The following is a 14,159-nucleotide window of genomic DNA, read 5'->3' as shown; positions in this document are numbered from 1 at the left end:
ATTGTTTTAAGACACTAGACTTTGGGGTCATTTGTTACGCAGCAATAGCTAACTAATACAACACACTAGAAGATTTTAAATAGAAGAGTAACGAAGGGGCTTACATTTCAAGTGTGACAACATCATAATTATAAAGCAACAGTCCATCAGACAAGGTGGTTCTGACCCCAGAATATGGTCACTCAGATCAATAGACCAGAAGAGAGAAAGCTGAGATATTTCACACAGAAAACTTTGCCCTTGAGATAAAGGCACTGCAGCAAATCCGTGGGGGAAAGAAGGAATTATTAATAACAGTACAGAGAATGTTGGTAACTATTTGGGGGAAAAAAGTGTATGACCGAGGGGGTGGACGGGTCTGGTTGAGCAGGACCTCACGGCGTGAAGGCACCAGGCCAAGTGTAGGGGACAGTTTTACCTCCTGATGGAGAAAGTGCCTCCGTCACCCAAGATGACGACCCTCTTGTCCACTCGTCGAGCTGTAAACCTTGGTGATCTCACTCTCCAAATCTGTTCTGGGGGAGTAATCACCGTACTAGTTATCATAGTCCAAAACGGCACACAACTCACATGTCCCTTAATAGGAGTGACTGGGTGTCACTTCCACCTTCTTAAAGTGTGATATGTTCCCTTTATGATGAAATTTAAAATCGTATTTTCTTTTTATTTTTTTTGATGTGGACCATTTTTTAAAGTCTTTATTGAATTTATCACAATATCGCTTCTCTTCTATGTTTTGGTTTTTGTTTTTTTTTTTTGGCCACGAGGCATGTGGGATCTTAGCTCCCCGACCAGGGATCGAACCCACACCCCCTGCCTTGGAAGGCGAAATCTTAACCACTGGACCTCCAGGGAAGTCCCCAAAATCATATTTTCTGATGTGATTAGTCTTATTTTCAAAGACTAATCACATCAGAAATGCTCACGATACAATATTGTGATAAAACAGGACACACACTGCAGTCATTCTAACACCAGTGTGTTCATGGGGATTTCCTTCTACCAGTTTTCTTCTTTGTACTTTTCTGTGTTTTCTAAATTTCCCACAATGAACATGTGTTATTTTTATCATCATAAAAAGAAACAAGCAGCGTATTTTTAAAAACTGCACCACTCGGTAGCAATCTGATGATGAGGATATGTTGAGCCCCTGGTTTCGAGTTTCCCAAACTGACCTGTCATCCGAGGCGTTGGGTCCCTGAAGGGCCTCCTTTCTTGGCACACGACGGGAGGCGGCTGCCTGTGAAGTGGCCTGTCATCAGAATCCCCTGTCCTCATTTCCTCCAGCCTGAGCCAGGAATGCCTTAACCCTCCGCGTTCTGCCTGCAAACACAGTGGGGCTGGGAGGCGAGACCAATAACTCTGTTCCCCCTCCAGCGCCTTCCCCGGGATGGCCCTGGACACAGTGAGAGGTGGGGACATCCGTGAGGCCCCTGGGCATGAAGCTGATGCCCGAGGCTACGGGGAAAGTCCTGGGACTCTCTGGGGGCAGGGGGCAGGGCCTTGGGCTGGGCTGGGCTATGACTGGACTGGCCTGAACTGGGATATGACTGGGCTGGGCTGGGCTGGGCTGGGGAGGGAATGATGGATTCAGGAAACCTGTGAGTGAGCAAAGTATGGAAGAATCTTGTGAACGTATAATCAACTAGGCAGTCACTGCAGTATGTGTGTAACGACTGGGTCCTCACGTCATGAGAGCAGAGACTGTGGTGCCCAGCTCACAACCAGCACCCCAGCAGCAAGCAGAGCCATCTGTCTCGGACGCGAGGTGTCATGACACCCAGATACCCTTGGGAAATTACCAAATCTTGCCAGGAGTGAGACTGTCACCCTGGGACCCCCGGGCCTCTCCGCACCATAAGAGCATCTAGCCAGTCCCTAGTGGGTGTCAGGAGGCCTGTCAGCCTCGGCCCTACCTGACTCTTCCACGTTGCAACACGCCTAGAAAATGGTTGCATTGGTAAGGCCCACGCGGGTACAGGAAGGAGGGGCTGACAGGTAGAGGCCCCACCTGGCCTCACCAGGCTGCAGGCTTCTCTCCTGTGTACCTGCAGGCCCTGGGCCAGGATGCTTTCCTCTGACTGCTGGCATGAGAGACACCCTCGCAGCTCTTTGGGCTCAAGCCCAGACTCAGTCAGGGTCTGTGGCTCCAGAGCCCCACCGAGACCCAGACGGCAGGGACTCCCCACTCCGGGGAGGCTGTGAGCCGCCGCTGCTGTATTTGTAGATGATCCCATTTCTTAGCCATCTTTGATGCTCACGACTAATGAAGACAGCAGGGCAGGGAGGCCAAGGCCACAATACGAGGGGACAGATCCTTGGGATCCCATGACCCTGTTACCAGCCTGGCGGGCACCTCTCTGGTCCCCTCCTTTACCACCGAGACTCCTCGCCACCAGGGACCCCAGGTTTTGAAAGTCTTTGCTGAGCAACCCACATTTCTTCATGATGATAACTTCTCCCCACTTGGCGGAGAATAAGAGGCCATGTGGGCACCTGTCCATAACCACAGGGAAGCTGGTACCTGCTGGGTGCTCAGGACACCCAGGCCCTGAACTGGGGGCTCCGTGTGGCTCCTGAGTCCCCAGCTCAGGCTTCACCTGAGGGGGACCCTCTTGCAGATGAAGAAACAGAAGTGGGGGGAGCCGTGCCCCACCCCGTGCCGTCAGCCGAACACCACTGGGAGGGTGTAAGCCCGGACTCCCCCCTGCCCTACGGTGCCTCCTGCCACCTGTCCTGTCTCAGGGGGTCACAGGAGGCTCCAGGCCAGTGTGGGCTTTCAGGGAGGACAGCCAGGGAAGAGCTGTCACCTCTCTCCTTCCCCCACTGGCCACCCTCCCTCCCTCCCCACACTGACAGAGGCTAAAAATACCCTTCTGTCCCCACGTGGCCGCCCCGCCCAGCCCAGCCCAGTCATATCCCAGCAGGCCCTCCATACCCCTTGGCCGCTGGGCAGTCCTGCTCTCCAGCCTGAGTTCTGAGACAAGGTCCAGGTGCCGACTGAGAGGTAGGGTCTGGGGGGGCAGATGGGAAGGCAAGGTGAGGACCAGGGCTGGGACCAGAGGGGAGGGTGGGTTCTAGTGGGACAGCTCAGTGGGCTTGGAGATCACAGCGCTGGGTGCTTTGGAGAGACCCTGCACGCTGGCTAGGCCAGGCCCCTCAGCGTGGGGTGGGGGCTCAGGTCCTGGCTGGGGAAGAGGGCGAGGGTGGGCCGGGGGAGGCTGGACCACACCTCTGACTGCAGCCGGGGCCACAGCTGCCAGCCCCTGGCCAGAGCTGGGTTAAGGCCCTTTGGTGCCCTGCCCACTCCGCCCTCCTCTCTCCTGGCCTGGCAGGCACTGGGTGGAGGCTCTGAGACCCTCTGGAAGCGCCCGCCCCCCTGCTGGAACTGCGGGGCAGCAGGTGTCAGCAGACAACCTGAGTCCCCATGGGAAGGTGCTGGGCACCCTGGCCCGCTGGTCCCCGGGGCTGCAGTGCCCAGAGAACGGGGCCACAGCAATGAGGGGAATGCGAGGCCTGGGGATGGCGGCCGCCTGACTGATCTCCTGCGCTCCCCTGGGAGGGAAGGGCCACCTTCATCCTGGCCAGAGAGACCGCTGGGTCAGGCAGGATGGACACGGACCAGGGCTCCCTACCAGTCCTGTCTGGGCAGAGCCCAGGCAGGTCCTTGGGCCCCTAGGTGGGTCCCTCGGGTGCTTCCCTGCTCAACTTCCACCAACGGCACCCCCACCCCGGGGCACCCGTGGTGCACGGTTCTCCTTATGGGGCTTTGTCACTTTGATGGCTCTTGGTTGACCCAGCATTCTGCACTGGCCTTCGCTTTGATGGGTCCGAAGCTGCCCCCTGGTGGGCAGACAGCTTTTTTGCTGTGTGGTAACTCGGGGTGAGATCACCTGTGCAGAACCTTTGTTTCTCTGGGGCGGTTTTCTTAGGGCAAAAATACCCGAAGATCATAAAGAAATATGCACATCATTAAATAAGCCCAGAAGAGGATCTGCTGAATCAGGCAATGTGAACGGCGGCCGCCCCCCAGAAAGTTTCCTTTGGCTGCTTTTCTTTACCAACCTACGCCCAGCGACGTGTAACCTGGGGGCTCAGGGCCCAGGCCCCCGAGCCTGGCTCCCCCATGTCTGAGCTGTGTGGTCTCGGACAAGCGACCTGAGCCTTTTTTGCCTCTGTCTCCCCACTTGTCAAAGGGACTCAAACAGCACCCAGCTCTCGGGGTTGCCGCGAGGGCTGAATGATGAGTATTTGTGCAAAGCTCAGGATGGGCCTGCCACGTGGGGGGCACCGTGACAGCACAAGCTGCCGTGGGGACATGACCCCTCGGCCCCTTTCACCGCCAGCCTCTTAATCGGCACATGAGGAAGCTGGGATCAGAGAGGGGCGTGGCTCACCCAAGGTCACCCAGCAAGGTCATGACCAGTGAGGACCTATGGGGCAGAAACTATTCAAATGCTGATGCTCTCCCCAGCAAGGTGGGATCTGGGAGCAGAGGAGGCCACTTGGGGGTTTGGGGGTCCACAGGGATCCCCACGCTCCAGGAGGAGGTATGGAGGGGGGCTGAGGCTTGGTTCCCTTGCTGGCCTGTCCTGCCCTGATCACTTGACCACGACTAGGTCTCCCGCCCGCTCTGAGCCTCAGCCTCCACACTGTAACCTGGGAAAGACACTGCCTGCCTTGCAGGGCTACGGGGCTGGCTTAGGTGAGAGGCTGGGCGAAGCGCTTCACTCATAGTTGATGCTCAGACCGACGGTCGGGTGGATGGGTGACTCGGGCTGAGGAGACCGGCCCCGTGGCTGACCGTGCTGGCTCCTTCCCTAGGAGCCCGTGGGGACGGCCGTGAGTAGGTGGCCGTGCAGTCATGGTGTGGAACGTGGACGACCTGGACTTCCACCTGCCCTCGCACGCCCAGGACATGCTGGATGGCCTGCGGCGGCTGCGCTCCCAGCCCAAGCTAGCAGACGTCACGCTGCTGGTGGGTGGCCGGGAGCTGCCCTGCCACCGGGGGCTCCTGGCGCTGAGCAGCCCCTACTTCCACGCCATGTTCGCGGGCGACTTCGCCGAGAGCTTCTCGGCGCGCGTGGAGCTGAGGGACATGGAGCCGGCCGTGGTGGCGCAGCTGGTGGACTTCGTGTACACGGGCCGGCTGACCATCACCCAGGGCAACGTGGAGGCGCTGACACGCACGGCCACGCACCTCCACTTCCCCGCCGTGCAGAAGGTCTGCGGCCGCTACCTGCAGCAGCAGCTGGATGCCACCAACTGCCTCGGCATCTGTGAGTTTGGGGAGCAGCAGGGGTTGCTGGGCGTGGCTGCCAAGGCCTGGGCCTTCCTGAGGGAGAACTTTGAGGCCGTAGCCCAGGAGGATGAGTTTCTGCAGCTGTCCCACGAGCGGCTGGCCACTTGTCTGGCCGGCGACCTGCTGCAGGTGCAGCCGGAGCAGAGCCGGCTGGAGGCCCTGCTGCGCTGGGTGCGCCACGACCCCCAGGCCCGGGCCACCCACCTGCCCGAGCTGCTCGGCCTGGTGCACCTGGACGCCGTGCCCCGGCCCCGCGTGCAGCAGTTGCTGGCCACGGAGCCGCTGATCCGAGAGTCGGAGGCCTGTCGGGAGGCCCTGTCCCAGGGCCACGAGGGGGTGAGTGACGGGTGGGGAGCGGGGAGAGGCGCTCCAGAGACCCCACCGGCATGGGGACAGACAGTATGATGGAGGTGTCCCCAATCTTGCAACTCTGCCTCCCTTGGGCCAGTTACCTGTGAGGGGGCCGCAGTTCATCCCCAAGTACAGGTTGCACCCCTGTGTGTGCCATACCCTGGACGTGAGGGGAGAGGGACCCCAGAAGTGGTCATTCCCAACCCCTGTCTTGAAGGAGCCCACAGCTTGGTGGGGACAAACCTGGAAACACACCTAAGGCAGCATGAGAAAGGCCAGCGCTGGGCTGTGGGCATCCTCAGAGGGTCAGGCAGTCACGGAGAGCTCTCCAGAGGAAGCAGCATCTGAGCTGGGCTTTAGAGGAAGGATAGGAGCTTGGCAAGGGAGACAACAGTACAGGAAGATGGCACAGCTTGCGCCCAGGCAAGGAGCACGGACAGGCGTGGCAGCCGGCCACCACCTGCCCCTTAGGAAGCTGCTCAAGCGTTTATCGGGGGCAATTTCCTATCTGTGCTGGAGGTGGGCCCGGTGGGTGGACAGGTCCTAATGAAGCGACGGGCCAGGGGAGCCGAAGTCTGTCCGCTGCCAGGCAGCCTTGCTCGGAAGGGCTTCTTAGGAGCCACGTCAGGGGACAAAGACGTGGCTCGGGCCAGTGGCGGGGTGTGTGGTGGCAAATACTAACCGCAGCCCCGCCAGGCCCCGCCCCGCCCCGCCCCGCCAGGCCCCGAGGGCGGCCTCGCGCTGGAGCCAGCTAGGAGCCCCGCCCACTAGGTGGTCACTCTGTGACGGTGGGTGGTGGGAGGGCAGGTCTGAGAGGCAGTGGGACCCCGGGATCCTGGGAGCTCTGGGCGGTGGCTCCTTACCCACCCAGGTAGGAGCATCCCAGCATTTCCTGCTGGGCCATCCCAGCGCGACCTGCTACAGGCTGGCTGGGGGAGCTGGGCTCCTGGTGGGGCGGGGAGCTTAGGGGGGGAGCTGGGGAAACGTACGGGCCTTGGCCGCTCCAAGCGAGCAGGTCTCACGCACAGGCACACCAGGACCTGCTGCCCCCGCCTCTCCCGGCCCTGAGCTCTTGTTACCGTCGCCGGCACGGGCACGGCATGTGGACATGTGTGTGTGAGTGCACACCCACGCACAAGCACACCGGGGCACGCACGCACTGCAGCTCGCCCCGCCCTGTCACAGGGCCACGCGGAGGGCCCACGGCTGCCCCCAAACATCCCGGCCACCCCCCGCCGCAGAAGCCACCTTAGCGGCCTGCTGGCGCCGGGCGCCTCTGACCCCAGCCCTCCCGGCCCCACAGGCGCTGCTGGGCCTCCCGCGGGAGCTGGAGGAGGTTCTGGTGGTGGTTGGCGGGCGGGCGCTGGAGGAAGAGGAGGAGGACGCCGAGCAGCTGGCTCCCCGCCCCGGGAACTTCGCCTTCTACGACCCCGAGGCCAGTGAGTGACCGTCCGGCGCCCAGGGCACGGGCCCTGCTGTCCCCGCACCGCGACGCGGGCTGCACAGAGAGCGGGGCACCCACCGGCTGTGCGGGGGCAGGATGGGGGACTGCAGAGGACACCGGGGCCCCCGCAGGGGAGGGGGGCTGACTGTGTGGGGCGCTGCGGCTCCCTCTCCCTCCAGCCACAGCCCTAACTTTGGGCCCTGGGGCCCTGGGTGAAGGGTCCTACCTCCCAGACGGAACAGCGTGGGAAGGTGGCCGCTGGCCAGAGTGGGAGGGCGGCCTGACCGCTGCTTCCTCTTGGCACCCCTGCCCTGTGTGCCCAGTGGAACCAGGTCCCAGGGGTAGGACAGAGGGCCGGGGGTGCAGACAACCTGGGGAGTGAGAGCTCAGGCTCTGGGTCGGCCCAGTGGGGCTCTGATTCCGGCCTTTGAGCGGGTCTCTCCATCTCCTTGAGCCTCGGTTTCCTCATCTGTGAGATGGCCTTTGTAACAAGGAGCCAATGGGAAGAGAGGCCAGGCCTGCCATCTGGATGGGGCCTCTCCTGACCACAAGAAGGCAGGGTTGAGAGGGCAGCAGGATGGTGGGGGGGCCACACTGGCCCCAGGAAGCTCTTTGGAAAGCACTCAGGAGCTGGCCACTGTCCTGGGGCCGCTCGGCCGGTGGCCACCACCCCCATGGCGTCAGCGGCTGGCAGGCTCCAGGAAGTCCGAGGCCGGCTGTCCCAAGTCAGGGCCAGACGAGAAGGGATTTGGGGGCTGACGTCAGGAGCTGAGCCCAGGAACAGCTGTCCCTCAGACCCCGAGGGGAGGGGGCAGGGGGGCACTGGCAGGCAAAGTTCTGGTGACCGCTGGGCAGTCCCCACCCTGGGGTGACACAGACATGAGTCAGGGGGACACGCAGTCCCTGCCCAGTGGGCAGGCACCCGGCGAAGCCTGGGGTTTCACATGTCCTGAAAACTGTCGTAAACAGTAAACAAAGTCCTCCCAGGAACACCCCCGAGGCCCAGGTCTCTCCCACAGCCTCCCACAAGCACCCAAAATGTGTCCGTTATAGGACTTAACCATTCCCACACTTATTGCCTCATTTTGGTTTTTTCAAAGCACTTTCTCATCTCTTGCTTCAGTTGACCTCAGGTAGCTTTGTGAAGGCAGGCCAGCGCGGGCGCGTTACCCCATCCCTCACATTAGGGACACTGCACTTTTAACAGCAGCTGCCGTCTGACAGACGAGTCTCCTGTAGTCCCCACACCCCCGAGAGACGGGAGTTAGCCCCATTCTACAGACGAGGAAACCGAGGCTGCGGTTTACCCAAGGCCACACAGCCGGTGCAGAAGAGCTGGGGCTTGGACCCGCTCTGCCCGCTACATGGCCGAGTCTGATCCCCTCCACACTGCCCGTGGGCACGGACGGTGCTCAGGATGAATGAACGGATGAGAAACGAGTGAATGAATGAGGCTGGTGTCATAACCCACCTGTGGCTAGTGATCAGGCCCCTTAACCCACTCCCCCATCTGACCGAGGTGGGACCTGACTCAGGCCCAAGAGGGCCCTCGGGGCTCAGTGGGATCTGCTGCAGGGCCGGGGTGAGACCTGGCCTCTGGAGCCTGGACCACTTCTCGGCACACCCTGGGTGCAGTCAGGCGTCCAGTCTGGGTGCCGGGCTCTGAGGGCGGCGCGGGGCACCAGGGGTCTCCAGGAGCTAAGGCTGATGCGCACGCAGCACCCGGGGCCACCTCGAGCCTCACCCCACCAGGTGTCCTCCCCCACCTCTGCCCCCAGCTGAGTCCCGCCCCTCGGCCCTCCCCACCGGTGAGGGGACATTTCTGCACCCCTAGAGCGGGGAGGAGAGGCCCCCGTAGTGAGCCCAGCCACCCTGACCCCTCTCTTTTCTTGCCAGAGAGGTGGATGGCGCTCCCAGACTTCCCTGACTACCACAAGTGGGGCTTCTCTCTGGCGGCACTGAACAACGATGTCTACGTGACAGGTGGGCAGGCGGGCGCTACCCGCCTTGAGCCAGGCTCCCAGCAGCTTAATCCACAGAGCAGATCTGACCCCTCCCTGAACGTAACGGCCGTGAGAACCAACCCTCGCCCTGCACTCAGTGGGATCCCTGCCCGTTTAGTCAAGGCTCTTCCAGACCTTTCCATCTTGTGAAAGCAAGGACATTTACATCCACACGAGGGTGCAGGGAACCGTTCTGGGTTCTGTCCTACAGCCGGGGCCTCCCTAGAAGGAGCTGTGTGATGGAGGGTGCCGGGGTCAGCCTTCTGTTTTATGTCTTAGAAGTTGAGGGTCCTTGTAAGGTCTGATTGAGAAGAAAGCCTCCACTGGTGGAGGTCTGAAACCAGTGATCATGTTCCGCTTGTTTCTGGGGTGTCCAAATCACACGGCGAGACTGTGCCACCACGGCCACCCCCAGCCCAGTGTCCAGCAGGACGGAGGCCTGGCGTGGGGGGAAGGGGGCGGGGTCCTGGAGAGTCCAGGCTGGCGGGTGCCCGAGTGGACAGAGCCTCTCCCGGCAGGGGGTTCTCGGGGCACCAAGACGGACACCTGGTCCACGACGCAGGCCTGGTGCTTCCCGCTGAGGGAGGCAGCCTGGAGGCCTGTGGCGCCCATGCTGAAGGCCCGCACGAACCACGCCAGCGCGGCGCTCAACGGGGAGATCTACGCCATTGGCGGTGAGGCTCCCTTCCCTCGCCTCCCGCCTCCTTCCGGCCCCTCCCCTCGCCTCCCGCCTCCTTCCGGCCCCTCCCTCTCGCCCCCACACCTGGGCCACCTGCTCCCTGGGCATCCGGGGTGAGGCTCAGACGGGAGCCTTGGTATCTGGCCCCAGGGTGACTCAATGCTCTCCAGGGACGCAAGAACAGGACAACGAGTCAGTCCCCGAAAGGGACCCATGAGGAGCTGGGGCCTCGAGCTGCCAGCAGGGACGACCACTCCCGTCCCAGAAACTTGGGCTCAGCCCTCAGCTTGGGGTCACCTCCTCGGTGACGTCCCTGGGGTGAGGGGACCCACCGTGCCTCCTTTTGCTGTCGCCTTTGCCCACACCATGCCCTCGGCCTGAGCCCAGGGCCCACCTTATCCCCCTTACAGCCCAGAGCTGCTGCAAGGAGACGCTAACAGTTAGATGAGTATTGAGACATGAGATGCGTGTGGGAGTTTCCCGAGGCCTCTGGAGGTGACAAGCTGGCCCTGAGGCCGTCCTAGGTGCCCCACCTGTCCTGGCCGGCCCCCTTGCCCTCAGTGGCTGCCATATCCCTGACCCAAGTGTAGAGGGCATGCGTAGGGCCCAGGGCAGCTCAGGGTCCCCAGGCTCTCAGAGCCCAAGGTGGGCTCCAGGGAGAGCAGGAAGCCCTCCCACCCACGGCTGGTCTATGTCATTGTCACATCCAGAGCGGAGGTGCTGCCTATAGCTCCATCCACACTGACCTCCTCTCTCCCACGGAAGGACCCCACCATGTGAGGGGTCAGGGGGTGGTGGCCTCCTGGGGGCCCCGTGGGCACCTCTCCAAGGGCCCTGGGCTCTGAAAGGTTCAGAGAGGCTGGGCTTCACGGTGAGGGCCCATTGCCCACTCTGGAATCGGGCGGTCCTGGGTCCAGGTGCCCACCCTCATGCCACTTCTTGGAGGTGAGGCCTTGGGCAGACACCCTCACCTCTCCGAGCCCCAGCTTCGCTCTCTGTAAAATGAGGATAAGTCCCCTGCCTCTCAAGGCCGTGCCCTTCCCCTCCTGGGGCGCCCGGAGTGGTCCCTGCGGCCTCTACAGGGCCCCAGACCCTACGTTTCCAGGAGCCTTCCCTCATCCTAGCCCCTGCAGCCCTGACACCTCCACCCCTTTCCCCTGCAGGCACCACTCTGGATGCTGTAGAGGTGGAGAGCTACGACCCCTACACGGACACCTGGACGCCCATCAGCCCAGCCCTCAAGTACGTCAGCAACTTCTCGGCGGCCGGCTGCCAGGGCAGGCTCTACCTGGTGGGCTCCAGCGCCTGCAAGTACAACGCCCTGGCTCTGCAGTGCTACAATCCCGTCACAGGTCGGGGAGAGGGGGCATGGGGCACAGGGAGGGGCCGGGGCCGGGCCACCAGTCCCTCCCAGTGTGGCCGAGGGGTAGGTGGGACCCGGGGGCAGGGCACAAGTGGGATCCCACCTCAGTGAGTGGGAGGGTGGAGGCCCCAGGGGTAGGTGAGGCCGAGAGGGTCAGGGCGCGGGCGGCCACGGCCCCATCAGCGGCGGATGGGACAGTCAAGGAAGGCAGGGGACCAAGGGGGCAGGGGACAAAGGGGGTCACCAGCTCAGAGCCACAGCTCCATCCCAGCCTAGAGGTATAGGGGGCTGGGGGCAGAGTGCCCAGGGCGGGGGACAGGGAAGCCCAGCCCTGGGACTGAAAGCTGTCTGGGTGCTGCATCTGCCTGGAACTGGCCTCCTGGGGACGAGCAGTGGCCCGGACCCCCAAGGCACAGTGGGCGCCAGCGTGGGCTCTAGACTCTGTGCCAGGCTTTGGGCCCCCTCGGGAGCCCTGGCCGCACAGCCGCCCGGTGACACGGGCTGGGGCGTGTCCCCGCAGACGCGTGGAGCGTGGTTGCCTCGCCCTTCCTCCCCAAGTACTTGTCCTCGCCACGCTGCACGGCGCTGCACGGGGCGCTCTACCTGGTGGGGGACAATACCAAGAAGGTCTACGTGTACGACCCCGGGGCCAACCTGTGGCAGAAGGTGAGCCAGCCTCACCTCCCAGGGCGACCCCCACCTGGACCCCCGACCCTGCAGAGAGCAGGCCCGGGGACGGTGGGGTCTGGGGGTGTCGCCACCGAGGGAGGTGGGGACAGTGAATGGAGACACAAGAGCCCAGAGCCCCCCTGAGGAAGAGCGCGCTGAGAACCTCGAGCTGCTGGTCACGGAGGATGCTCTGTCCCCAGCGCACAGCGCCTGTCCTCCTCGGGGGGCAAAACCGGGCTCAGTACTCAGGGACCTGTGGACTCAGAGACAGCACTTCCTTGGTGTCGGCCGGGCCCGAGGGGGAGTGAGTCTCCCGGCCCTGGGGGTGGTCAGGCCAGGGAGGGGATTCCTGAGCTGTGGGGCGGGGAGCAGCCATTCCTAGGCACCCCGTTCCCCCCACCCCCATTGCCGCTACTCCCTCCCTCCTCCATCAGGCCCAGGGGAGGGCGCGGTGGGTGTGCCCTGGGGGCAACGGAGCCCCGGCCTTTCCCCCTGTTTCTTCCCGAGAAGGGGGAGGGACAGTGCCTGGAGCCCGTGGTGGCCTCGGCACTAGCTGGGCCAGCAGGGCAGCAGCAAGGCCTCTGTGATCCTGCTGACCGCAGCTGGCCCCTGGCGTCAGCGCTCAGCTGACCGGAGGCCCCCATTACAGTGGCAGAACAGGTGCAGGGAGGACCTTCCAGGCTGACACTCTCTCCCTGGGTCCCGTCGGCCGGGCCCGTCCCGGCCCACAGCGTGGTTCTGGGTTGGGTCCCAGCTGTGCGGGGCTCCACTTGGTCCTTCCCAGGCCTGGGGGGTTGCCGCCCAAGACCTCTCTCTTCCTGCCCTCCCAGGCTCTTCCAGAAGGGCCCACATCTTTAGCCCTCACCCCACAGCCCCCATCCAGGGCATCCCTAGGCTACGGGCCGAGGCAAGGGGTGCAGGGGCAGAGCAATGGGTCCCATGGGGCACCAGTCAGGGCTGAGGCCACATCTGTTCCCTCCGAGAGAGAACCACCGGGAATCAGAAGCGCAGCCCAGCCCTCACCCTGGGAGGGAGCCCTGGGGTCAGGCCTCCACAGCTCCCACCCCCTCTGACTCCCCAGCTTCAGATGTGAGCAAATTCTGGCCTAAGAGAGAAAGAGGGGGCCGGAAACATCGTCCTGGGAGACGTAGGGTGGAGAGGGGAGCAGTGGGGTCTCTCCACTGAAGGGAGAGTCTGAGGGGCCCTGGCGGGGCAGCCGGGGTGAGGTCCCAGGCAGCAGGTGTGCTGGTGCCCTGGATGGGGTGCAGGCCGTCCTCTCTGCATGTCCCCCCGTCCCACCCCGAGGGCACCGTCACCACCACCCTCCAGTCGCCCACTGGACGCTGACCGAGGACTGTCCACAGGTGCAGTCCCTGCACAGCCTGCATGAGAACGGGGCGCTGGTGTCGCTGGGGGATGAGCTGTACGTGACGGGCGGCCGCTGGCAGGGCATGGACGGCGACTACCGCGTGGAGATGGAGGCCTACGACCCCCGGCGCGACGCCTGGACCCGCCACGGCGCCCTGCCCCGCCTCTGGCTCTACCATGGGGCCTCCGCCGTCTTCCTGGATGTCTCCAAGTGGACCCAGCCCTTCGGGCCCACCCAGGAGCCCTAAGCCGCCCCTCGGCGCACCTGGAGCAGGCCCGGCTGAGCTCCCGCCCCGGGGGACGGCCCCCTTTCGCTGTGGTTTGTGAACCAAAGTGTCGCCGTCCCCTCCAGGGCTTGGGCTGGGTTCGGGCCACCAGGGGACGTCAGAGGACACAGCCTTGGTCTCCGCAGCCACCACGCCAAACTCTGAGCTGACCCGCGGGAAGGGCTGGGCCTCTGGAAGCCTGTATGGATGGGAGAAGCAGCTCTACTGCCTGTCGGGTGTCTGAGACCTCAGAGGAAGGAGCCCAGGGCCGGGGGAGCCTTGAGAGAACTCCCGTGCTCTCTGAATACTGGCCGCCCCTGGCTGTGTGTCCCACTGGTGGCTTTTGGAGGACCTGCACAGGTGAGGGTGACACGGAGGCCCCGGAAGCTGAGGCTGTTGCAGAGGGTGGGCAGCACAGAGCAAAGGGCCTGAGGTGGGGTCAGCGCCCAGCCCTGGGGGGCCTGCTTCTGCCTGTCCCACAGCTGTGTGACCACAGCCAGCAGCCGACCCTCTCTGGGCCTCGGGCACATGGGGCTGCCTTGGGTGGGCTGTCTGCTCTCCCTGCCCCCAGCCTTACGTTGGCACCTTGTTTCCAAAGACTGTTTCTGGGGACAAAGGAGACCCAGCTTTTTCTGTGTCAGCCCCAGGAGGGCAGCACTCAGAGGCTCTGAGGGAAGGGGGCGGGGCGTGGCGGGAGGAGAGAGGGTCCTCCCA

At 63.2% G+C, this 14,159-nt stretch overlaps 1 protein-coding gene across 1 annotated transcript; it reads left to right on the top strand.

Moving 5' to 3' along the window:
* Nucleotides 1–4,864: 4,864 nt before the first annotated feature.
* KLHL30 (kelch like family member 30) lies at nt 4,865–13,427 on the top strand. Its single transcript, XM_032637733.1, has 7 exons — nt 4,865–5,638; nt 6,957–7,092; nt 8,994–9,080; nt 9,619–9,774; nt 10,943–11,131; nt 11,663–11,808; nt 13,176–13,427. Exons 1-7 carry the CDS (start codon nt 4,865–4,867, stop codon nt 13,425–13,427), a joined length of 1,740 nt encoding a protein of 579 aa, XP_032493624.1.
* Nucleotides 13,428–14,159: the final 732 nt, after the last annotated feature.

This window comes from Phocoena sinus, chromosome 7 (assembly GCF_008692025.1).
Source record: "Phocoena sinus isolate mPhoSin1 chromosome 7, mPhoSin1.pri, whole genome shotgun sequence".
Lineage (NCBI taxonomy): Eukaryota > Metazoa > Chordata > Mammalia > Artiodactyla > Phocoenidae > Phocoena > Phocoena sinus.
The sequence above is the reverse complement of the archived record's forward strand: the minus strand, read 5'-3'. Positions and strand labels throughout refer to the sequence as shown.